The following is a 26,304-nucleotide window of genomic DNA, read 5'->3' as shown; positions in this document are numbered from 1 at the left end:
AGTATCCCAGAGTATTGATCTAAACACATGTTGGGATCCAGAAAAAAAATGAACTCACTTTCACGATTTGGCAGCTGAACAGCTGGTACGGGATTTGTGATCCCCTACATCAGAATTTCAATTTCTTGTGATCTGAAACTTGATTTTTCTAATGTTGACAAGTAGCGACTTGGATTGTGTCTTCTCCCTTGCTTTCTATCTACTGGTGAGCAGCAGCATTGACATCGGAGGGTTTTAAGGCAGCCATTTGAAGAGCATCTAGAGGAGAACTGGGAACTACAGGCCAGTGAGCCTCACTTCAGTCCCTGGAAAAATCATGGAGCAGGTCCTCAAAGAATCAATCCTGAAGCACTTGCATGAGAGGAAAGTGATCAGGAACAGCCAGCATGGATTCACCAAGGGAAGGTCATGCCTGACTAATCTAATCGCCTTCTATGATGAGATTACTGGTTCTGTGGATGAAGGGAAAGCAGTGGATGTATTGTTTCTTGACTTTAGCAAAGCTTTTGACACGGTCTCCCACAGTATTCTTGTCAGCAAGTTAAGGAAGTATGGGCTGGATGAATGCACTACAAGGTGGGTAGAAAGCTGGCTAGATTGTCGGGCTCAACGGGTAGTGATCAATGGCTCCATGTCTAGTTGGCAGCCGGTATCAAGTGGTGTGCCCCAAGGGTCGGTCCTGGGGCCGGTTTTGTTCAATATCTTCATAAATGATCTGGAGGATGGTGTGGATTGCACTCTCAGCAAATTTGCGGATGATACTAAACTGGGAGGAGTGGTAGATACGCTGGAGGGGAGGGATAGGATACAGAGGGACCTAGACAAATTGGAGGATTGGGCCAAAAGAAATCTGATGAGGTTCAATAAGGATAAGTGCAGGGTCCTGCACTTAGGACGGAAGAACCCAATGCACAGCTACAGACTAGGGACCGAATGGCTAGGCAGCAGTTCTGCGGAAAAGGACCTAGGGGTGACAGTGGACGAGAAGCTGGATATGAGTCAGCAGTGTGCCCTTGTTGCCAAGAAGGCCAATGGCATTTTGGGATGTATAAGTAGGGGCATAGCGAGCAGATCGAGGGACGTGATCGTTCCCCTCTATTCGACATTGGTGAGGCCTCATCTGGAGTACTGTGTCCAGTTTTGGGCCCCACACTTCAAGAAGGATGTGGATAAATTGGAGAGAGTCCAGCGAAGGGCAACAAAAATGATTAGGGGTCTGGAACATATGAGTTATGAGGAGAGGCTGAGGGAGCTGGGATTGTTTAGCCTGCAGAAGAGAAGAATGAGGGGGGATTTGATAGCTGTTTTCAACTACCTGAAAGGGGGTTCCAAAGAGGATGGCTCTAGACTGTTCTCAATGGTATCAGATGACAGAACGAGGAGTAATGGTCTCAAGTTACAGTGGGGGAGGTTTAGATTGGATATTAGGAAAAACTTTTTCACTATGAGGGTGGTGAAACACTGGAATGCGTTACCTAGGGAGGTGGTAGAATCTCCTTCCTTAGAGGTTTTTAAGGTCAGGCTTGACAAAGCGCTGGCTGGGATGATTTAACTGGGAATTGGTCCTGCTTTGAGCAGGGGGTTGGACTAGATGACCTTCTGGGGTCCCTTCCAACCCTTATATTCTATGATTCTATGATTCTATGAGATATTGGAAACACAGTTTTGCCGTGCAAAAATCAATCTTTCTGTCCACTTTTGAATGACAAATAAGATTATGGTTATTTTTGACAGACAAGGCTGAAGTTATACAATTTGTGGCCAGACTAACCGTGCTTATAAAAAGGAGTGGAAATCCCTTCGCTCACTGTGGAATCCAAGTACATGATTAGTCAACAAATCCCATCCAGTACTGTGCGGTGTCACACCTCTTTAAGGATCTTGGAGAGTCTTGGATTACGTATATCAAGCCACTTTAATCCTGTGATCCAAAATGTTGTATTAGTGGATAGAGCTGTTTTCTCTTCCCTTCTCCAGTGTCTGGAGATACTGTCTTTCAATAGGATTCTTAAATTTGGGGAAGCCTGGTGCTTGGTTTCAGTAAGCTCAGAAAGTTTACTTTAAAAAAAAAAAAAAAAAGTTGCTGCTGAAACTTACTTCTACATCAGGTGTTGTTTCCATGCAAAGGTCTCCATTCTAGCAAGGTATTGCAATCCTTTGCTTGTGGAGTTAGTCTGCTGATGAGCGGTTTGAGCTGGCACATAATTATCTCTTGATGGGAAATATTCTGAGGAAGAGATCGGCTGGAAAAGTGGAACTCCTTCTCTTTGCTCCCCAAATGCCGAAATAAAAAGCACAGTGTGTAGAACCCATGTGTCCCTTTCATGTCTCTTCTTGTGGACGTGTCTTGCAATATCACTGCTGCTCAAATTTTACCCCATTCTGAGATAGGTTTCACTTCTGAAACATCCATGTTTTTTCCTCTAGAATTTGCACAGGGTTGTTCATGGGTTTTCTTTAGAAAACGCTTCTGTGCTTGCTCAAAAATCTTTTTCTGCTTTTGGGCAGCCTGATGGTGCCATGCGTTTCCGAGTAGCATCGTTGATTTGATTAGGGGGGAAGGATAGCTCAGTGGTTTGAGCATTGGCCTGCTAAACCCATGGTTGTGAGTTCAATCCCTGAGGGGGCCATTGAGGGATCTGGGCCAAAAATTGGGCATTGGTCCTGCTTTGAGCAGGGGGTGGACTAGATGACCTCCTGAGGTCCCTTCCAACCCGGATATTCTATGATTTCTATGATTTGTGTGTGGTGTTGGAGCAGAGGCTTAGATTTTCACTTACTAATTATTACATAGTTGTCGCCAGTGTCAAAAGTTGGCAGATATTTCTCTGCAAGTGGATTTTGAGCCTCCGGCAGCCTAGAGCAGGAGGGCTCTTTTAGCCTTAAGAATTTTTGAATGTTACTTGACCTGTTTCCACAGTACCGAGACCACTTTGATAACAAATGGATCAATAGCGCACTGTTTGTGCAGAAGTGGCTTAAGTGCTGTTGTCCTCCACTTGCAGCTCTGACAGGGCAATTATTACTGTAAGAGTGGTGGAGCCAAGCGTTAGCCACCCTCACGCCCCCCCCCCCCCCCGCCCCCGGCTTTTAAGGAAAGCAGCAAATGTCACTTAATACAGCAGCACTAAGTAGTGCCACTCAGGTTAAGGGGCTGTTAATAATTTCCAATATCAAGCTGTTGCTTCCTAGGATCTATAACTTGCTATTAAAAACTGTTCTAAAGTGTTGCATGAGAACAGACCCTGTGCCACCCCCAGTGTTGCCAGCACCACCACCACCTCATCTCCCCAACTTCGTCTAAGGCAAATCGGCCATGTTCTGGAGGCCCAGCTCTCGTTTCAATGTAGGTGTGATATGAGGCAGGGCCAGCAATAGACACTTTGAAGCTCTAGGTAAAGTGGCATTCTGACTCCTTATATAGTCACTTCCTCCATCTAGGTCGCTTACAGAGTGCACTTTTTTTTTGGCCCACTCAGCCCCATGAAACTACGTTTTTCTTTCCTTTGCCCTTGTGCTCCAGAGTAAATCTCTCCCCTTTCCCTGTGAGGAAACAGGCTTACTCCTTCCAAAGCAACAGGCAAGCAGCTTCTCTCCAAGACTTCTGGACACAGAGCTCAGAGGACAGGAGTCCTGGTGCGACTAGGTACCCAGAGAGGAGGCCTGTAGGAAAGCTGTAGGCAATAGGGAGGAGGCGCTTATTAGAAAGTTGGAAGAGGAGCCCATGAGAGGCAGTGTACTAACAGGCTTGGGGACTTTGGTGCCCTAGGGGCTCAGATAGGCTCTGGGTGCCCTATCACCATCTAGGGATTTGATGTCCAAAGAACTGCTTTCTCCCAAGACTCCCTGATTGAGAACCTAGCCCCTGCTCCATGCCAGCTATCTCCCTGACACTCTTGTACTCATCTCTGCTGTCCAGCAGGGATGTCCAGAATCTGAATGAGGCCCAGAGTTTTTGGTACCTGCTCTGATGGCACAAAGCAAAGAGAAAGTCCAGGTTAGACAGTTACCTGGAAATATCTCCTAGGTGCTAGTGCAGAGCCCTTGACATAAGCTGCACAGTCAAAGAATGATTGTGCTCTGGCTAGTCTCAGTTGCCTTCAGGGGCCTGGGGCAGCATAGGTTAGAGTAGCCTGAGGACTATGCTAGTTTTCATCAGGGTCTTTGTGAGGGAGGAGAGTGCAATGAGTCAGAAGGGTGTCATATAGTTTTCTTTGCCTCCACTTTCCTCCCCTTCTTTGACCAAGCTCAACTCAACAGCAGACCAGCATTAGGGCCTCGGTATATGTGCCATTAAAATCTTCATGATTGCCTTTGTCTCGTTAATTACCTGTTAATGGTAATTAAGAAAAAGAAAAATGTTGAAATTGCAACCATTTTATTTGCTGGAGGATTTTAAACCCAGAGCTTGGTGCTGAGGTCAGTTTATCGTTTGGGAAACAACTATCGCATCCTTGCAGGTGAACATCCCTCCCAAGACAAAACCTGTTCCTTTGATCACTGCTGCCGAAAGCTGTTGAGAACATGATCTCCCCCAAACCTGCAGCATTGAAAGTCACCAACAGTGCGGGAAAGCAATTTTGCTTAAAATATTTGACCGTCTGCAAATGTCTCATGAATTTTAATGGCTTGTTTTTGTTTGTAGGTGTGCCGATGTTATCTGTACAACCAAAAGGGAAACAGAAAGGCTGTGCTGGCTGCAACCGAAAGATCAAGGACCGCTACCTTCTGAAGGCCTTGGATAAATATTGGCATGAAGATTGTCTAAAATGTGCCTGCTGTGACTGCCGTCTTGGAGAGGTTGGATCAACTCTTTACACAAAAGCAAATCTCATTCTCTGCCGCAGAGATTACTTGAGGTAAATACAGGCATATTCTGGGGGTTCTTCCTATAAACTCCCAGTTCACCACCAGCTGTTTATTTTTCCTAAACTTGTACTGTGTAAATATCCATGTGCACAATTTTTAGCATTGCCTAGTAGTTAAATTGAGTACAAGATCCATAGCTTTCTCCTTTTTAAGGACGCCTTTTGTTTGCTGTATTATAGTTGATGCAACTGCTTATGTGTAAGGCTTGATAGTGAGGGGAGGGCATGCTTTATGGTATTTTTTTTAATTACGAGCTTACAAAAGAAAGGAGTGTTTGTTTTTAAAATGTAGGGCCAGATCATCAGCTGGTGTAAACTGAAATAGCTTCTCTGACTTCAGTGCTATGTGAATACACAACTGCTGAGTGTCTGTCCCATTTGCCTTTCAATGGCAGCTTTTAAATAGACATTTAACTATTTTCTGTAGGCTCCCCCCCTACCACAAATGAGGCTCCTTGGTGACACAACAAAGCAAAACAGTGTCTCAAAATAAGAGATCAGTTTTTTAAACAATTGTTTTCCTTCAGGAAATTTTATAGTGACCAGCAGTGACTCTTCTTCCAGGTAGAGCTACCTTCACCCAGGTGCATTTGTAGCAAATAAAACCTGTTACTCAAGGACAATTGTGACTTTTTTTGGATTGGATATATGTAAATACATATCTATGGAAGCTCAAATGAGTCTTAATAAGACGATAGCTATGATGTACTTTCCCTAATAGTGGAGCTTATTGCGAAAGTGAGGGGAAGTGAAGTCCACTATATAGAATATATAAAATAAATAGAAGAAAGGGCAAGTTGATAGTAATGACTATCAACCAGAAGTTAGGAATTATAGAAAACTGATAAAGGAAGCAGAGGGACACAAGGAGAAATCTATGGCCAGCAGAGTTAAGGACAGTAAGGAGTATTTAAAATATATTAGGAACAACAAGAATCCTGACAATGGTATTGGTCAGTAATAATGCAGAAAAGGCAGAAATGTTCAATAAATATTTCTGTTCTGTATTTGGGGGAAAAAAAGATGATATGCTCTCCTCATATGGTGGTGGAGACATTCTTTCTATTCCACTAGTATCTCTGGAGGATGTTAAACAAAAGCTGCTAAAGTTAGACATTTTTAAATCAGCCCATCCAGCTAAAGTGCATCCAAGATTTTTAGATTTTTAAAAGAGCTGGCTGAGGAGGCCAGTGGACCATTAATGTTGATTTTCAATAAGTCTTGGAGAATTGGGGAAGTTTCAGAAGACTGAAAGAAAGCTAGACTCATGCCAGTTTTTATGAAAGAGTAAACTGGATGACCCAGGTAATTATAAGCCTGTCAGCCTGATGTCAATCCCGGGCAAGATAATGGAGCGGCTGATATGAGACTTGATAAAGAATGAAAGGAGGGTAATGTAATTGATACAAATCAACATGGATTTATGGAAAATAGATCCTGTCAAACTAACTTCATATCTTTTTTTGATGACATTACAAGTTTGGTTGATAAAGTTAAGTGTTGACATCATATTCTTAGATTGCTGTAGGGCATTTGACTTGCTACCAGGTGACGCTTTTGATTTAAAAAGATAGAATGATATAGAAGTGGCCTGGCACCATTAAATACTGGCTAACTAATAGGTGTTGGAATGTAACTGAACAGGGAATCGAGGTCACTGATTCAGAGTCACTGATTCTGGGTCACTTGGTAAAGTTGGTGCAGGCAAACAATATGTGTTTTTAATACAGTTAAATATAAATGTATACATCTAGGAACAAAGAATATAGGCCATACTTCCAGGATAGAGTTCCCCATCCTGTAAGCAGTGACTGAAAAAGATTTGGGGATCATGCTGGGTAATCAGCTGCAGATGAACCCCCAGTGTAATGCTGTGGCCAAAAGGAGCTAATATGATCCTAGGATGCATAAACAGGAAACTCTCAAGAAGGAGTAGAGAGGTTACTTTATTTTTGTATTTGGTACTGGTGTGACCACTGCTGAAATCCTGTGTCCAGTTCTGTGCCCACTATTCCAGAAGGATGTTGATAAATTAGAGAGGATTCAGAGAAGAGCCATGAGAATGATCAAAAGATTAAAAAGCATACCCCCTCCCTGCCCCTATTACAAGTCCTTCCCCAAAACCCCGCCCTGGCCCTGCCTCTTCTCCGCCTCCTCCCCTGAGCGCACTACGTCCCTGCTCCTCTCCCCTCCCTCCTGGAAAGTCCTAAGCGCTGCCAAACAGCTGTTTGGTGGCGAGAAGTGCTGGGAGGTAGGCGGAGGAGCGGGGACATGGCGCGCTGGGGTGGGGAAGAAGCGGGGAAGGGGAGCTTGGCCACCGGTGGAGTCAGTGCTTATGTGGGCCGCAGGAAATAACATGTGGGCCATGTGTTTGGGACCCCTGCAATAGACTGTTGTTAAGCCATTCAACATTTGTTAAACCTGTGGTGCCCAGAGACCAGCTGTATTTGTGACAATAGTTTTAACCCTTGAACTATCTGGGATCAAAGTATTAATGGATTCAGGGTAATATTTTAGGGAGTCTATAGTGGTTACAATTTTACAAATCAAATTTTCCTTCAAGTTTTCCTTAAAAATAAGAAATGGAGTCATGAAATATCTGATTGTAATTAACCGTTATGGTGTTTAAAACTGGAACCTTGTCTTGTAGCCCATCAGTGGAATCGGAGCATCTTTCCTCTAGTTATGAATTCTGCACTTAAATCTCCCAAGAGACTATATGAAGTGCCTGTGCTATCAAGAGAGTCCATAGAATTTCAGCTGTCACAGACCCAAGTATAATTGTATAGGTAGGCCACCCCCAAAGTGTAGGTGATGGGAGGCCTGTTTGAAGAGTGGGAGGAGAAACTGGGGTGTGGAGCGGAGTGTTGTGGGATTTGCTTGGGAGGGAAGGATTGAATACAAGGGTTTTGAAGGAGGAGGAGAGTAGAATAACATGGAACAGAAGGCGGCTGGACTTTGGGGAAGAGAGACCAGGGACAGCAAGGAGCTCTGCGGGGACAGAGATGAGGGAGAGACTGGGGAATTTGGCAGACAGTGAAGTGAAAGTACAGATGATTTTAGAAGATAGGAAGAGAGAGGACTTTGAAGATTTGTAACACCAGTCAAAGCCTGCTCCTGGCAGAGCATGGACAATGGATAGAGGGCACCTAGCTGATGCTGCTGGGAGCATGAGGGAGTCCAAAGGAGGAGGAAGTACTGAAGTGCTGGGGTACTTATAGGAGGCAGAGGGGAGCTTGTGTTGCTGGGATATCCTGTTAGGCTGGGGCTTTGTTCTCTCTAACTTCATTTGTAAAACGGGGGGACGGCGGGGAGTGTGCGCGCCACGAGGATGGGTCATAAGGATAAGAAGTGCTGTATAGCCTCCAGGTCAGTCTGACCCTCATCACTGTAATATCTGAGTGTCTCACAATCATCCAACACCCCTGTGAGGCAAGAAAGTCTCATCCACGTTCTACGATTCTTGAAACTTGGCCCAAGGTCACACAAGAAGTCTGTGGCTGAATCAGGAATTGAACACAGGTCTCTCCAGCACCACTGAGGAATTTACAGGTAAATCCATGCTGAGCATGTTCTTGCAGGCAGTGGTCTGAGCCAGACTTCTAATTCTGTTTGTCTTAACATGACACCTATGTCAGTGATTACCAAAGCATTGGCTCTGCCATGGACTTACTCTATAACTTGGGTGCGTCACATCACTTCTCTGCCTCCGTCTATAAGCCAAATATAACTACAGCACTTCTCGCTACCTCTCCAGGGTGTGTATGGGGTCAGTTAGTGTTTGCTTTACCCTTTCACAGTTCTATTCAGTGTGTTAGTGGTGAGAGTAATGCGTAGCTTACTTCACAACAGTTCAATGCAGGCTTTCTCCGTGATAAGGAATTTTAGCCACTGCAGGTAGAAGGGACTTTTGGATCATATCCTTTTATCACTATCGGATACAAAATATGACATCTCCATCTAATCTTTCATTGACTGACCGAAATAATGGCAGTTGCATATGCACATATATCCAGTCTGTAACTGACTTCACTTGTAAATTGTTTCCTAGGTTATCCTAAATTCTTCCTTTCTTAACTTCAATCCCTAAAAGCTTGTGCTCGCTTTGACTACTGAAAAAACCCTCCTAGATTTTCTTTCTTGTTACAAATCTGCATTCCAAAGTTCCCTTTCCAGACTGTGCTACTTTAGTTCTCTTTAATCTTTAAGTAAGTTACTTTCTAATAATTTATGCCACCCTTCTTTAAATTCACTAAGAATTATTTAGTTCCACACATTATACTTCTATTTTATACATCCCTGTGTTTCTCTTCTGTTACTGCATGATTTCCATGTTCATGTTCAACTGACTGGGTTTTACTCTGTGTAGCCGTTCATCCCTGTGTAATACGGGTGTGCAGTAGTCTGATTTGGTAGCATTGTATTGCTATCGAGCACAGATGTAAAATGACTACTATGTACAGGGCAGGAAAGAGTTGGGCCCATTTTCTCATCAAAGATCTCTTGGTAGCATAGTTCCCAACCAACATTCCCCTTTTGCTAGCTTCCTACCATACCACTTTGCATTTATCCTGATTAAACCTAGTTTTGTTTATCATTTTTTCCTGCCTAACTCTCTCCTAGATTCCACCATTTTCATTTTGCTTCCCCGGGTGCAAGGCAGCCCTCCTAACTTCTCAAAATGGGAAAACTTGGTAAACATGCTCTTTATTTGTTCTAGGTCACTTATGGAGACGTTGAGCACATGATCTAAATCTGACTCTTGCTGAGGGGAGGGAAAGGTATCCATTGCGGGGGTTGGCTATTTAATACACTAGCGCATTACTTCGTTCCCAGTCGTCAGTCAGTTAGGCATCCATCACAGAATATACGTAGCCATGCCTTTTTCATACTTCTCTGAGAGCACTATGTGGAGCAGCGCTGAATGCCTTACTGAGGTGCCCACTGCTAACCAAATTCTCTGTTGCTGAAATCATTGATAGCTGTTTGGGTGCTCAGTCCATCTGAAAATCAGTCCACTTACTTAGGTTCCTAAATCTGGACTTCGCTTTAGAAAACCTTTTTTGCAAATCTTGTCCCTTGTCCCTTCTACTAGTTTTATATGTAACAAAGTGCCAGCTTTCCAGCGCAAGTTGATATTCCAATTGTCTTGTTCTGTGGCTCTCGTAGACAACCAAATAGGATTTTTTCTTGTGATAATGCTGCATTATTCTTGTTAATATTAATGTCTTTAGCATTTGATTCCCTCTGTTCATTTCTATCCATTCTTACAGCCATTTCTGCTTTGTTTTCAGCATCGTCCTGCTGGCCATGTATGTTGTTGTATATCCTGTCTGCCACCTTTATGCTGTAATGTGTATCCATCATCTCCCTCTTCCCTGTTTAAACCGTTCCCACCAACCTGGCCAGCCTTCTTCCTAGAAGGTCACTTGCCACATCTGTCCAAGTAGATGCTCTCCATTCCAAATGGTCACTTCTGCCTACAGGATCTCTGAATCCATAACATTTTTTTTCTCTTCACCATCTCCTCAGTCCTTAATTCACTTCCAGTATTTTTCTGCTTCACTCACAGAGAATTATCAAAGCCCTTCTTCTTTGACTCCTTTCTTTAATGGCTTTGGCGCCAATGTCCAAACTCTAGTCGGTAAGACAAAAAAGTAACATCTTCTACAGCAATTGGAAATGAATTAATGCTAAACTACCGTGGAATTAAACACAGTGCAGCTATATTTATACTAAATAAGTTCATCGCAGTGACTTAAAGTATTACAATGACTATCAAAAGAATTAATCACTGGCCACTTACTGTGATTACGTGGTTTCCAAGAAGAGCAGTGTCAAATAATGGAATTTGGTACACTAAATATGTTAGTCTTTACAAAGCTAAGAAGCAAGCCAGTTTTGAATCTATAAGTGTGGACAGAGGAAAGATAAATGAAACCTGATGGGAATAGTGCATATAATAGTAGGAGCACATACACTGTTGGGGTTCCATAGGCTTTACATAAAGGACAGAGGGCCTTTTTGAATGGATATTGGCCCACGTGGTGGTGTAACTGTAGAGAGCCACTGAGGAGCTCAAGCTGTTTGAGAATGTGCTGCCTCGTGATTCGTGAACGACTCCCAGCAGCGGACTTTGCTTCCCCCTTCATTTTGTTGGAGCACAAATCTATTAACTTCCAATGGGGATTGTTATTGTAGGTGGCACCAGAGACCCTAATATTCTGGCCAAACAGTGTGAATCAAAGGGTGCATTTTCCACGGTCATTGGCCGTGGTGCTTATTTGTGCATGCGTTTAAAGAAATACTAGATGACATGCTGCACGTTGCTTCAGCTGCATTTCTGCTCATTCATGAATGGAAACTTTTGAAGGTGCACCTCAGAACTCCACTGTGGCTTCTGGGCTGTTCAGTGATATCCTGCTTTGGAGCTCCCTACAGGAATACACATAATTCATAGATCTTTCATGGAAGAAGCACTGTTAACTGGACAGCTGTGACTGGTGCATGGAACTGGCATGAGAACTAGCTTCTTTTAGTGTGAATGTTTTCTCCTCTTCTGAGTGGGGTAGAACCCAGTGGCAGGAGCCCTGCTGCTTCTGTATATTCTTTGCCTGCCTACATTGCTTTGGACCAGGCTGCCGTTCAATGCGTCAGATAAGGCTGTGGGCTTTCTGCACTGAATACATTTCGTCTGAGTCACTGAGGACATCTTTCAAAAGTGCTTCAGGAACTCTTACAGACCATATCCTCATCATTTTTTTCAAAAGATGCTTGCTTGGAAAGGAACATTTGTTAACCTTCATGTTTCCTAAAGCACTTCCTTTTTCTTTTTTAATTCTGAAAGATGAAATCAGATCTTGAGTTGTTTAAATTTGCTATCCTTGTAATCCCACCTCAATCTCCAGCTACATACAGATGTATTTCCAGATACATTATTGTCTAAATAAATGTATTTACCATTTGGTTAATAGTCATGATGGCTAACTTTCCATCTTTAATTTATCTGTCTCTGTTGAATAGGCAAATTTTGTTGGAAGCCACTATTCCTGGTATAGAAATCCTTACAGTGTGCTTCTTTGTAAACTGCTTGTTTAATACAAAAATCAGTTGTTTTATTGATCCGCAGACATATTTGAAGATCCACCAACTTGGAGCACACAAGCAGTCTCTGTGAGCCCTGCTCAGAGTTTCTTGGTGGAACTGCCATCTTAATTCAGAATTTTCAGTGGGGTGCTTTCTGAAGATGCGTTTGATTCTCTCCTATCTTACACCAGTGCAATCCCATTGACTTAAATGGAACTCTTCCTGAATTACACCCACATAAATCAGAGGAAAATGAAACTCAGTATGACAGAAATAGACCAAATGACTTCTGCATGTTTCATACGTACCAGCACTTGTTAGGAACTTGTCACAATTTGATAAACAAGGCAGTTGGTCCTGGTCAGGACTTAAATGAGGGTTATCTCCAAAGGAAGTTGAAATATTGCACAAAGAGATGATGTAAATCAGTAGAGGGCATGTTTCTCTCTAAGGGTCTGATCCAGCTCCTAGTGGAGTTGTGGGAATCTTTTCACTGACTTTTTAGTATGCTTTTGATTAGGCCCTAAATTGGTATGGAACCAATGCCAAGGGCGTGGTGTTCCGCTTATTGCAGTTTTTGAATGGGAACTCAAACTGGGGTTTTCAGCTTATCTGGTTGTTAATGATCCCAAGACCATATTTGCAAAAGAGAGAGAGAGAGGTTTTTTACTCTGTCTTAACCGAATTCCAATTTAGGTCGCCGTGGTGCCTTCTTCCCACCTAAAAGTTCCTACTTCCAGCTGGATTCAACATTCACCTTTTCCTGTCTCCAGCTTTTTGGACAGCATTGCTTTGTTCTGCCCCAGTTAATAATCACGTACAATTTATATTTCGGTTCGTGAGTAAAGAGCTTTAGGGATGCCTTTGGATGAAAGTTATTGCATCCAGTAAATGTGCAGTAGTTTTATTAGTGATTAAGAAAAGTGAGTCTTTGATTTGTAAAAATAGGTGATAGTTCTGTCTGGCAAGGAAGCGTGCACAGCAATGCCTAGCTTTCAGTAGACTTCCACGTGTAAGTAGTGATGGTGGCACCAAATCAAATGGCCAAACCACAGTTACACATTTCAAGCCCAATCTTTGAAAGTTCCAGTGTGTGTGCCAAAACCAGCCAAAGTAGAGCTAATCTGTCAACAGTGTCATTGAAGCTACATTCAGGAGCATTAATCAGCAGAAAGAACTCGATAAACTGGGAAGCCTTCCAAGGAGGGTGCTATTTATTTTTTCAAGAAATGTACGGCATATATGGGCATCAGCAGCAGATATATTAGGCAATGATCTGTTATTAAAGGGACACAGTCAACCCGCTTATATCCAGAAATGTACTTTCTGTTAAAAAGATGACAAATACATGCAGCATGGCCAGAAAGGACTGTTTTAAATTTGGGTTTTACTGAAGATCCTAATAATAGTGTCGAGTTTGTTAAACTGACTTTTATTATTCTTAACCACTTTGAGGCATTCTGCATGGGATTTCCCTGTTGCTAAACTGTTTTGTACCTGGACAGATTGACAATGAAAAAGAAAATGCCGTGTTTTATGTACAAAAGATGGTGCATCTCAACCACATTATCACACTTTGTATTGTCACAGCAAAGATTATTTCCTATGTGGTAGCTGAGATGAAAGCCTTTCACTTATACAAACCAGAACTTTCCAGGATAACAAATGGCAGTTGGGTTTGTTAGTTGATTTTAATTTTATTTTTCAAAACCTTCTGATGGGGGTGGACTAATTCTGGTAGGCTTTGATGTACTGACCTGCCTCTAACACTTTCAAACTTGCAACTTTCCTGTTAATATTTCTAAACTCTCCTAAGAAAACTTGGCTCCATATATGTATGTTTACATAGCATCTATGAAAGCCAAGGTTGGTTTTAATGTCGGTTGGTGCAGTTATACTGTAGGAAGATTTGAGCTTTTGAGGAAGATGATGCTTATTTTCTGACAGTAGGTGGGAGAGCTTCATACGAAGTGTAAATCTCTTGCTTTCTAAAATGTGGAGGGAGGGACCAAAAGACCCAAAATAAATACCTTTCCTATGGATTGTTCAGCTGAAGACGTGTGCCCTTGAGGAATCCTGAAATTTATGCCCCGTAGACTCCAGGCTAGCTGGCCACCCAAGCAGAGGGCTTTTTATACTACGCCGGTTCAGCTCCGTCTGTTTAGCTATCCATGAGTAATAAACCCTCTGGCATAAAATGTGCGTTCTCTGGAACTGAACTAGAAACCATCATGAAAGAACAACTTGACCGACTTTATTAATGTCAAAATATGGTTCCTTTCCTTCAATTGACACAACTTTCCCCTGTAACATTGGCTCTGTTGTATTGAGAAGTGTGCACTCACTAACAGGTAATTACCACATGCCAAGCAGTGATTATGGGAGGGGCAATATCTATCTGATTTTTGCCATATGCAGTTTTTGTGGGAGCCAAGAGAAACAGAACACAGGAGTAGGTTATGTCTGTATGCCACACAAAGACAGATTAGAGATGTCATGCAGCCTGCATTTTAGAATTGGTTTTACATTTGTATCATATTAAGTGGCTGTGAAGCTTTTTTCTACAGCTATTTGCATACTCAGTATTTTGTCAGCTCGTATTAAACGTGTGTGTTCGAACTCTGTCGCATGCAGTTGACAACAAACACTGATGTAAGTTGTTCAAGTCCAACTTGCTGGAAGGTCGTTTTTTGAACTGGTAGGAACAAGGCTCTCTTTCTCGTAACTATGAATTCAAGGTACAAGAAATGGACATAGGAACTTCCACACTGGATCAGACCCAGAGTGCATCTAAACCAGTATCCAGTCTCAGACAGCAGCAGCATGAGATGCTTCAAAGGAAGGTGCAAGAATTTTATTATAGCGATTATCATCACTTTTATTGTAGAAGTACCAAGGAGCCCTAATCATAGACCCTGTTGTACTAGGTGCTGTACAAGCAAGAACAAAGGTGGTCTCTGCCCCCAAAGAGATGACCATCTAAATATAAGATAATAGCAAATGATTACAGAACAGCTAGAGGAGTACAAGTTAAAAATGAGACCATATTGGTTAGCATGGTAGGCAATGGTCTCATATTGAAACCACATAATCCCTAGTAATTAGTGATTGGTTTAAGCATGAGGTTCACTCTCTTCTAAAATCTGCTAGTGTTTAACTATTATAACTCTGGATATTCTTGGTATCCATATAAATGTCCAATCCCTTCTTGAATGTTACTAAATTCATGGCCTCAAAAACATCCTGTGACAACAATTATCACCATCTGATTGTTTTGTGTGGAAAAAGTGTACTTTCTTTTATCTGTTTTGAACTTGCCACCTCTTTAACGTCACTGAATGTCCTCCTTGTTTCTCGTATTATACAGCAGGGAGAAAGGAAGCTCCCAATGTACCTTTTCTATCCCATTCTGTGTTTTATATACACTTATCCCCTCATAATCGTCTCTTTTCTAAAGTGAACTGCCCCAATCTTTTCAGTCTCTTTTCATGGGAGAGTTTTCTGGCCCCTGACTGACTTGCTGCTGGTTTGCAAATACCAGGCTGGAGGGCAATCTTGTTCTTGTTAGGTATTTAGAAATCCATTTGTAGATACTGTTTGTAGGTTTAGAGATCACGAAACAGATGTGCAGATTCTCATATAGCTTAGACCATACGTGAATGTGAGTGGGGTGAGAAGGAAGATTCATGGAAGGCGTACAAATCTAATGTTTGTTCATCAGGGATGAGTGTAAATAGGAAATACAGAATGTGTTTAAAATGATGGGGGAGATGGTCACTTTTAGACAAGTCCCTCCCTTTCACGTGCTCGCCACTATACGTCCCTCACTCAGACCCTTTAAAAAAATAAAAAGGTAAACTCTGGGTAATTATGCCCCTATCATATAGTTAGTCAGTTTAAAGTACCTCCACAGCATTGCTGAATTCCAAAACGTTGTACAGAAGATGACTGTTACAAGCAGCTAAATCTTCAAATAAAAAGAAGCCTCCCAACAGTTACATAGGACTTCCACAGAGTGCTCCCCCCGTTTCCCTCAATTCATTTGTATTCACTGCTGCTCCTGTGTGCCAATTAGCTTTAATTTTCACTATACACAATGACATCAACAGCTAATCGGAATATAGAATAGCTGGATTTTAGTGTGCCTATAAACTACAGAAAATTGTCCTTGGCTAAACTTCTGCTTTCAGATTGGCTGACGACAATAGACATGGTTAAGTTCAGAGTAAGAGCCATTAAACATAATTGCTACCACAGGGTAAAAGTTTAATTGTGTTAAATTTTAAATCTGCATAGTCTAAGCTTATTTACAAGCTGGTGAGGTCCTTCTGTTACATGAGAGAGAATAAATCTGTACTTAAAAATTGCTGTCTTCAACTTTTTAAAAGTTTTAAAAAGAGATTAAAAAACCTTCCTTGTCTCTGACTTTTTTTCTCCCAGTGGTGTCATGCCAGTGAGAATATTGAGGATCTTATGGTATATTTTCCTGATATGCTTGAGCTTTCTCAGTGTGTGAGACAAGATTGGATTTACTATGGAGAGTGCATCCAGAGGGTGCAGTATGTGTTTCCTTTTTTGTGGCTTCTTTTTAAACTAAACCATGGGATGTATTGATGGTGAAAGAAAGTTCGCCCCCAAAATTAAAAAAAACAAAACCCCAGACTTCTTCTCGTGTGATCGCCAAGTGAGGAGGTATGGAGCATGACAGCTGGACGTGCCAAAAAACAAATTCTTAGGTGAAGAATGCATCTCTTCTTTGCCTCAATCTGCTCTTCTTCCAACAGCAAAAAGCCTGTGATCTTTGAGCTACACGTTAGGCATACTTGAGAATTTTAGTGACTATATAGAGCTTTAAATTGTTCCCGGAAAAGTGATTAAAATTTGAAAGTGCTTGAATGTGTGTGAAATGTTCATATGTTAGGGAAGGAAGATGGGGACTTAATGGAAGAGAACACGATTAGCACACTGAAAAACTGGGAGCTACATTTATGTAGACATTAAAAGGCAACATAATTTCAGCTGGACAAAACATAAACTGCAGCTCTTATGCAAACAGTAAAAGCTGTTTAACACTTGGTTTACTCCCCAACCCCTGAAAAGAGACAGGTGAATCCAACGCCAAATACAATCTTCATGTTTCTTAAGCTAACTGTTTAAACAGTTAATTGAACATCTGCCCAAACTTCCCCATCATTTCCATGTAGAGAAACATCCTATTTGAAGGGTGGAGAAAAATGCCCATTTAACAATGCAAATAACTCTGTCTGGGGCCCCTTTATTTTATTTAATCTAGATTGAGCTCCGCACAACTGTGATAATGAATAATGGATATTTTACGCTCACAAGAATAGTGGCATTGTGCACAGAACAAATTCAGGATTAACTTCCACTGTTGTTCTTACCTAATATATTGGGCGGCTTTGCTTGGGTTTTGTTTTAGTTTAAGTCATTTTTTTAACATTTGCTGTGATTTGGATGTTCTAAAAATGCAGACGTCATTGTTCTCCTAATCTGCTAGTTCTCTATCAAATAGAGAAATTGAAACTAATGACTTCTGCTACTGTACTAAGGGTATTCTATTTATACGATGGAAGATGGTTACATCAAGGAGTGATAGCGACACTTTTGTTTTGCCAAGTAAAATGACTATGAATCAGAAAATACCAATTTGGGGCTAGATTATAAATTGGCACCCCATCCAGAATACCAGGGCATTGTAGCTATGCTGGCCCAGGAGCATTCCAGGGAGGGAACTGTGAGCTTCTGCTGGCACCACCCCCTTGCTCCGTCTGCTACTGGTCCATAATAAAACATGCCCTTTCTTGCAGTGTCCCTGACCACCTCTTTAGGACTGGGAGCAGCAGCCCTCTGAAGGCTGCTTCTCTATCTCCTACACTAACCCATGATGTGGGGAGCCCATGCAGGAAAGTGAAGGGCTGGCTCGCCTGCTATCGTAAGAGCAGGCCACCATCCTGCCCTTGCCGAATATGTTGCCATTTGCGTTGTGTTCGTTTGTAAGATTTATTTAAACTCTTTGCCATTTTGCTCAGTGTATTGTGGTACAGGCTCTCCAGCCCTAATGTGGTGAAGTCTGAGGGCAAGAGTGTTTACATTTTACATCGCTGTGCGTCTGGTACTATTTCTGTTTTGCCCATTGTACCACAGCCTTTTTTTTTTTTGGTTAAGTGTCCAAGACAAATGTCTAGTCTCCTCCCAACGAAAACAGTCCAGTGGCCTTCAAGCCAAGAATAACAGAAAAGGAATAGGTGTCTCTTTTAACATCTGACACAAGAAGTAAGACTTTAATATGCCAAAAACAAGCTCACATGATTGCTAAGAAGCCTGAGAGCAAAAGGGTTATCTTGAAGATCTTATCACACTTCAGTTATTACTGTCCAGTGATCAGTAGCATTGACTGGTTCAGCAAATTGTGGGCTGAGAAATCAGACCTAGGTGTTCCTCTGCCAGACTACAAGCAGTTCTCTCTATGCTTTTTGCCTCTTTGTACTGGTGGAACTAGCAAGTACTGGCATTAGCAAGATCCAGCTTCGGTACATGCACACCGAACTAACAATCAGCTGAAAGAAGGTGCCTTCCACATAGGTCTGAGAACAATTCAATCACATGCATTCTCTTAAACAAAGTAACTAAGTGTATATTGACTATTCACAGTTTAAGATTGAAATCTTTAGTTTGTTGCATGCATCCCCAACTGGTTCCTATAGCTCTAATTGAGAAGTGCTGTCATGCCTGTCATCAGGGAGTGGCACTGGCTCATGGGTCTTCCGGGACTTGTCTGAGGGCTGCAGGGGATGATGTCGTAGCTCTTGGTTAGTTTCCCTGTGGGAGCTGTAAGAGCAGCAGACATCTGGGAAGGGAGATGGCAAAAACCATGACAACAGTGGCAAAGCTTCCAGTGCAGAAGGGTTATCCTCAAGGACTGGGGAGCTGAAGTGAACAGTTGACTGTAGTATTTGTGCCTCAATGTAAGAAGTTTAGTTGGTTCCCAGGAAGGTCGAGGAGGGTGGAGGTCATAGCATAATGTATGAAGTGGCTTTGTAAAACATTATTGCCAGTTGTCTTTAGATAAGTGTGTTTCTTTAAAACAGGAGGTAAGTTAGACTTTTCTCCAGCTGCAGCTTTGCCTGCCAGAGTTGGCAAAGTTAATGAGTCTTCTGCATTTCACCCATTATAACTGGCTCATTATCATCAGCTTGGATTCCTCCATAAGGCAACAATGAAGAGCAAATGGGTGCTGCGTGGGGTGGGGAAGGAAGCAAGATGTTCAGAGAACAAACCCTGCAAATAGTTTTTGTTTTGACTGAAATTGTGAGAGCCCCAGAATAGCAATGTAAGTGTCTTTAATGCTTTTCTCCATTAGATAGTAAATTAGCCCAAGGCTCACAAGCCAAGTGAAGTTTCATCTCGACAATCGGCATTTGCTCACCAGGCAGTTTTATCCCAAGTTCCTGCACACTGGTTGGTCACCGAAATGGATAGTGCAACTCCTATTGGTGCAATACAGTATTTGATACTGCTAATTACACTTAATTAGTGCTTCCACCATTTAATTAAAATGGCTTCTAATGATTGTGCTTCTTTGGCAGGCTCTTTGGTACCACCGGGAATTGCGCTGCCTGCAGTAAACTGATCCCTGCCTTTGAGATGGTGATGAGGGCCAGAGATAATGTTTACCATTTGGACTGCTTTGCCTGCCAACTCTGCAACCAGAGGTGAGGACACAGTTATTACAGAAATAAAAAACCCCACAAACTATTTTTTTATTTTTGCCAACGGACCAAGGAAATCTGCTTGATCTTTGCCACCTCTCTGGGGCCAAGAAGCTGCTAGCGCTGGCTGGGTTGTCTTATTTGTAGTTGCCTACATAGACTGGGTCTGTCCTGCAACCTTTTCGAGGATGTGGGCCTGGTGGAGCCGGTAGGAATTGGGGTTGCAGGGGGAAGACTGCAGATCCAGGCACTGTAAGCAGCAGACAGCTGTTCTGAAATAGTTGTAATGCAACTGAATGAACAGCTTCTGAGATCTTTCAGCATCTAACCTGTTTGCTGAACACCCATAGACAGAGATAGGACCCTCTCTTGCACAAGTATTTCTAACTTACAGTTACTTAAATCAGACTTCTGACCATCTCAGAAGTGAGGAGGGTACGAAGGAGTAATATATTCTAGGTAAGCCCTTTTGGAGACTGCGAAGTGCTTTCTTCAGTTTCCTGCAAAAGCAACAGGGCCTGCTTGTGGGGTAATTTTAAATGGGGCTGTACCGTACCTGACTGGAAGATGCACAGAAAAATATATATCAAAGTGTACAATGAAAGGACATACGGATTCAGCCTGACTCATTGGTATCTATAAAAGACTGAATTGTGGGAGGAGGGTTGTGCAAAGATTTTAGGGCATGCTTTTCTCTTGATTTGGTGTAGTTGTCGGAAGATTGAGCTCTCCTCTTGGAAGCTGAGTGCATTAAATGCAGCATAGTTTCCCTTTTTGAAGCATGTGTTCGTTCTTAAAACTTCCCCTTCCTTGCTTAGGCTGCTGGTTGAACCAGAAATTGTTATTTGTGAAGGGACATGTTTTAAAAGAGGAAGAAAAGAAGAGTGAGTAAACTGAATGGGAGAAAAGCATGTTACTTCAAAGCCAAGTTAACATACTTGATATTTTACTTAAAAATAAGATACATCACATTCAGTTACTCTGGAATTTGTCAATATGGGGTTGTGTGTGTGTGATATTTACACACATGCATATGCTCACACCTCCTTTCTAGCTTTCATGTTAGATTTGTGAGAACATATCAAAATACAGGGACTGACTTTCCTCTCACGCTTGTTTTATATCAGTATAACTTGGTTGAAGTCTGTGGAGTTGCACCCAACTCCCACCAGTGGATGTATGAGGAGAATCAGACACATGGTATGTAGTTTGGGTGGCTTTAATTGAAGGCACTGTATCAAACACAAAGCTGGTATTATTTGTTTGGGGGTAGAATGCCTTCCTATTAATACTGACAGCTGCAATAAATCAAGCTGTCCCCAGTTTAATAGGGTTATTCCACTGAGGTTATAGTGACATCTAGTGGTTGGTGTGTTGGACAGGGAGCGTAGTTTCTTGCAGACAAACTGTATTTCCCAGTGTTTTGGTGCGTAGTCTTATTTCTAATTCTGTCTTTAACATGCTATACCTTATTATTTAATATGCTATACCTTCATATTAATAATAATATGATATACCTTATTGCTATCCGGAAAGCATTGGAAGACCTATTCATTTTGTGACTGCGCTAGCAGGAATTCAGCACCTCCCTCCCCAGTCAGAGACGAAACTCATAATAGTGAGCAGCCTCTCACAGGCGAAGTCCTCAGGGTAGGTTTTTTGGGATCCATTGGTATTACCCCATTCTTTTTCAGAGTCCCAGGCTCCATTCTTAGCACAGTGGGGGGGGGGGTTTAAAAGGCAAAATGATACATTATTTAATAGTGTTAGGTATGAAATATTTCCATCTGCTATCGTCTCCAACAGACATCAGAAACACTCTGATTCCTAAAATGTATCTTGGGCCTCACTCATGTTGCGTTTTTTAAGGGTAAGTAGCTGTTGCCTAACTACTAAATCTTCTTTTTACCACTGTACTCTGCTGACTCATCAGTACTCTAAGATGTTTCACGCCGTTCACCTGCCTTTTTCTTGTGTTGGGTTCTGTTCTGAGAGACACTTTATACAAATGGCATCCTGGGTTCAGTGTTTGTGTCTCTCTGATTTCTGATGAAACTCGCTCAGTAAGATAGGGGTTTTCTAACAGTTCGGCACACGCCGCGCGAAGGCTGGGTTCCTTTCTCCTCGCACAGTAACCTCCAGAAAACTGCTGGGTTTGCCCCGGTGTAAAACGCTTGAGGTGTGACGCGGGCCTGCTAACGCTAGATTGGTAGTTGCGCATGAGAAGGAAAGCCCTCCGCTTCCTGCTGGGTCCATGGTGAGTTTTCAGGGCTGGCAGTTGGAGAAAAACATCTTTTGTCTTGTAAATTGAGCACTTTGTGAGAGACAAACGTGGGGCCCCACAATGCCTGGTTTTCAGAGGACCGCGCTCTACCACACCCTACGAATCGCTTTCCAGCTCTCCCGCTGCTGCTCTAGACGCCAGCTAGATTTGGCAAGAGGCAGCTGTTGACTGTGCCGCATTTGTGTTGGTGGTGTGACTTCGTTTTGTTTCCCTGCCCCTTGGGTGTTATGGTCACACTTTAAGGAACATTAAGTAGCAGAAAGTCAGCAGCTGTGTCTTAAGTTGCAGTCTGGAAAATGTTAGCTAACGGACTTTGTATAGTCAGCAAACCCATTGGTGAGGCTGTGACTTTCAGGAGAATACGTGCAATGCTGCTTTAACTGGAGTCTCCTCTTAAAGAAGCAGCTTTCGTTTCTTTTCAGGAATACAAGTTAAAAGTTAGCTCGCTGAATTTCAGACTACTATAAAGAGGGCTTCAGGTGCAGGCTAGGAGAGGAGACTCTGGGTGCTGAGCTAAATCACACAATGAACCATACTAATTAAGGGCATTGTAGAAGGTTGTGCCATACCCAACTGCCGAATTAAGCAAGGCATCAGCTGACGTATAGGTATCCATTAGGGGGAAAACTTGTATGAGGTGCTAGAGGGGCTTGGATGTGGTAGGTCTCATACAGATGAACACTCCTCTTATAACTCAAACTATCCAGCCTGACAGCAGGCTTACAGTCTCTAGCTACCCACTGACAATCACAGGCCTAGAACATATTTCAGACCAGGACCAGAGAATTTCCCTTGTACAACCATGCATAGTAGGGGCATGTTTTCAAGGCTTCATGACACTGCTGAGGAAAAGTTGTCCTCTTTCCATGGGCTTCATGTTGTGTAGAGCCTATATTTCTCCCTCAAACTCCTAGATGTTTTTGCCTCTTTAAAGTTCATATCTGCCAGTTCCTGGCTGGCTGGGCATGGGTGCACCATATATATCTCCCTTTCAGAACTGGCCATCCGCATCACAACCAGCTTTGCCTATACCAGCCCTGAAGTAGTGGGACTGGCTTAAGACACTGAAGCTGTCTCGCCTATGTCCTGCTTTGTTATGCCATTGGCACATGCTAAGTCAGACTCTGCCCTTGAATGGGAGACCAATGAAGAGCACTGTATTATCCTAAAATTGTAGATTAACTTTCACATCTATAGCAAACAGGAGGTGTGAGGAGGTTAGTGGCTGTCAAACTGTACCTTTCAGGTATTGTGTGCAACGTTTTTGACCTTAATGATCAAATAAGATTGTTAAATATCACAAGTCTCTCTGTCAACTTTAATACAAACAGAACAATTTACATGGTAGACAGAGAACTTTACGCTCCATTCCATGAAGATAAAGGTTAACTGAGTCTAGCCATCCATCAAGAAACTTCTATTTATTGTTCAGCACTGTACATAAGGGGGTGAGGAAGGACTTAATAGCCATTCGGTGCCTGTAAATTAGTGTAAACACTGCCTCACCTGGAAATTTGAATACCATAGAACATTTCAAACATTTTGTGTAACATACCCTGTTTGCTTCCTGGTTTCAGTAAATTCTGAAAGTTCATGTCTATTTGGGGATATATTCCATCACTTTTCCTGTTGGATTATTATTACAGTAGTATCTATAGGCTTCAACAGAGATCAGGGCCCCTTGTGCTAGGCACTGTTCAAATGCATAGTATGAGAGAGCCTCTGCGCCAAAAAGCTTAAAGTCTAAATAGACAACACAGACAAAAGGTAGGAGAGGGAAACAGCGTGGTGAAGTGACTTGGGTCTCTTAGAGGTCAGTGGCAGGGCCAGAAATAGAACTCTGGTTGCCTGGTTCCTAGTCGAGTGCCCTATCCGCTGTATCCTGCCTCCCTAAATTCCAATCTGGGAAGCATAGTTCACAATGAAGATAACTTTTCCTTTCCGTCTGGGCACCCACTACCTCTAGACTTAATCCTCTGTCATCTTTTCCTCAGCGTACTGCCACCTGGTTAGTGCCAGCTAACATTTAGACATGTGTGACCTTTTATTTTTTAACGTTTCAGATTTTGCGTGGGAGACAAATTTTTCCTGAAGAACAACATGATCTTGTGTCAGATGGACTATGAGGAAGGGCAGCTGAATGGAAGTTTTGAGTCCCAAGTTCAATAACAAACCCTGCTTTGCTGAAGCACTGTGGGATGGACGTTCAGCCGCACAAGCAGTGAGGGGCGTCTGTCAGCTTGCCTGCAATATTTTTTTAATTCTTGGTCCAGAAAGGACTATATACATTGTAGTACTTTTTTCCCGCCCCAACACAAAGCAGTTACAAATTTAGATGTACAGTTGTGCCTGCTTAGCTGAGCACTGCATTGCCTGTATGTTTGTGAGTTTTTTGGGGTCTAGGGGAGGGCTCTGTACAGTCTGTTTTCTGTATATAAACTGGAACATTTATTTTATGAAAAATGTAATGCAATTTTATTACTGGTGTGAATTAAAAATTATGAATGTTTCCTGGTCATTTTAAGTTGTGGTTTATTCGTAATACAGTCGGGGCTTGTGTTTCCTGTATTTGATGCTGACCAAATATTTTTTTAAGAAAACAATACACAGATCCCTGGAAGCTGCATGAAATAAATTAATGGGCACAAGTTTAAACTACTATACAAACAGACGAGAGTTGGGGGAGGAAGTGCTGCTCTGAAATTAAACCTCTCCATTTGAACCATGTCATGTTGCATCTCCACAATTACTATCGTGTAGAAAAGGAGTAAATGTGTGGGTGATGGCTGGGGAATCTTCACTGCATCGCTAGTCAATCCCCATGAGTTCTGTGGTAAACAACTTCTTTAATTGTTCACCATGAATGGTATCTGTGGACACAGGCCTCTTTTAAGTGAAAGCACATCAGTTCAGACAGAGCAATGTTATGACCAAGAACCCTATTGACCAGCTAATACAGTATCTCCTCAGTATGAACCCTAATGAATAGAATCTATCTAGCCTTGTCAACAGGTGACCAGTTACTGATCAGAATATTCATTTCAGGGCTTTGGCATGGCTTAATTCTCTTATACAGAGCATCAGTTTTCCAAGTGTCAGGCACCAAAACAGCTGATGCCAGAGACTTCAAATGAAGCCTGGTATTGAACCCACATCACCTGTTTTACAGATCTCTTTGCTTGTCATTTGCCAGTTGTTTTGACCTCCCACACAACAAGCTGTCAGATTCCAGTTAATCTAGGTCGTTTAAAAAGACTCCGATAAAGCTCCATTATGTTTGTTACTCTACTTTGTGCAATTTTCAGTGTTACACAATTCATGCGCAGGGTACGAGACTGCACCAAACAATTTTACGTACAACCAACATCACTTTTATACATTGCAGCCAGCACTGGTAAACAATTACTTCAATTCTCTGTATTATGTCTCCCTGCTTTTTTTGTTGGTTTGTTTCAATTTTTTCCCCAGCATGAATTAATAGCCGGCTACTGATCTTGAATCTCGTATCGCTTGTTTCCTCTGCATTACAAATACTATATACAGTTTTATCTTGGTCTCTCATATCTCTTTTCTTTAACTGTTTGTTTCACAGTACATCCAGAACTCAAGCTGAGCAAACTAAAAAAATAACAGCAGAGCACCAGAGATGTAAGAGAAGCACTGAGGTATCGCTAATGAGCTAACATGCCTCATAGTGTATCTTGAGCATTCCTTCTCTTGAACACCGAGGTAGATATTTCAGGATCAGGATGGCCATGGAAAATGAGGAGTTTGGTCTCCATTCTGTCTCTCTGATTGTCAGGCATCTTTTCAATAGGTGACTCCTCCAGTTAATACCAATTGGTTCCTTTTAGCAATTTCATCGGGGGGGAACGAACAGACATGGATTAAATACCCTCTAGTGCTAAGAAGATTATCAAATAAGCTCATGGTTGAGGCTGCTTGTGACAGTATAGGAGAATCTTTATTTTTCATTACTCAAACTGTATTTGTTCTCTTGATCTAAGTCGGTTACCATACCCAGTACTCAGAGTAGCAGCCGTGTTAGTCTGTATTCGCAAAAAGAAAAGGAGTACTTGTGGCACCTTAGAAACGAACGAATTTATTTGAGCATAAGCTTTCGTGAGCTACAGCTCACTTCATCTAAGGTGCCACAAGTCTTCCTTTTGTTTTTGCAGATACCCAGTACTGTTGTTCCACCACCTTTCACAGGCTCTAAATTCAAGGGAAAAATTGACATCTCCATAGCCATGATTTCCTTCCATAGTTTAAAATGGTTACATTTGGGATGATAGGGGTGTCATCCCACACCGATGATAGGAAAGCCAGATTTGTT

At 42.2% G+C, this 26,304-nt stretch overlaps 1 protein-coding gene across 4 annotated transcripts in view; it reads left to right on the top strand.

Annotated features, from left to right (window-relative positions):
• LMO1 (LIM domain only 1) overlaps positions 1–24,477 on the top strand; it is an 89,413-nt gene extending 64,936 nt beyond the window's left edge. For all 4 annotated transcript variants that reach the window (XM_048854871.2, XM_048854872.2, XM_048854869.2 and 1 more), the window contains 3 exons: positions 4,646–4,859; positions 19,562–19,687; positions 24,032–24,477. In XM_048854871.2, the coding sequence (XP_048710828.1) occupies positions 4,646–4,859; positions 19,562–19,687; positions 24,032–24,137 (446 nt within the window). In that variant the 3' untranslated portion in view covers positions 24,138–24,477. The remainder of the gene's footprint in view (positions 1–4,645; positions 4,860–19,561; positions 19,688–24,031) is intronic.
• The last annotated feature ends 1,827 nt before the right edge of the window (positions 24,478–26,304 follow it).

This window comes from Caretta caretta, chromosome 6 (genome assembly GCF_965140235.1).
Source record: "Caretta caretta isolate rCarCar2 chromosome 6, rCarCar1.hap1, whole genome shotgun sequence".
Lineage (NCBI taxonomy): Eukaryota > Metazoa > Chordata > Testudines > Cheloniidae > Caretta > Caretta caretta.
The sequence above is the reverse complement of the archived record's forward strand: the minus strand, read 5'-3'. Positions and strand labels throughout refer to the sequence as shown.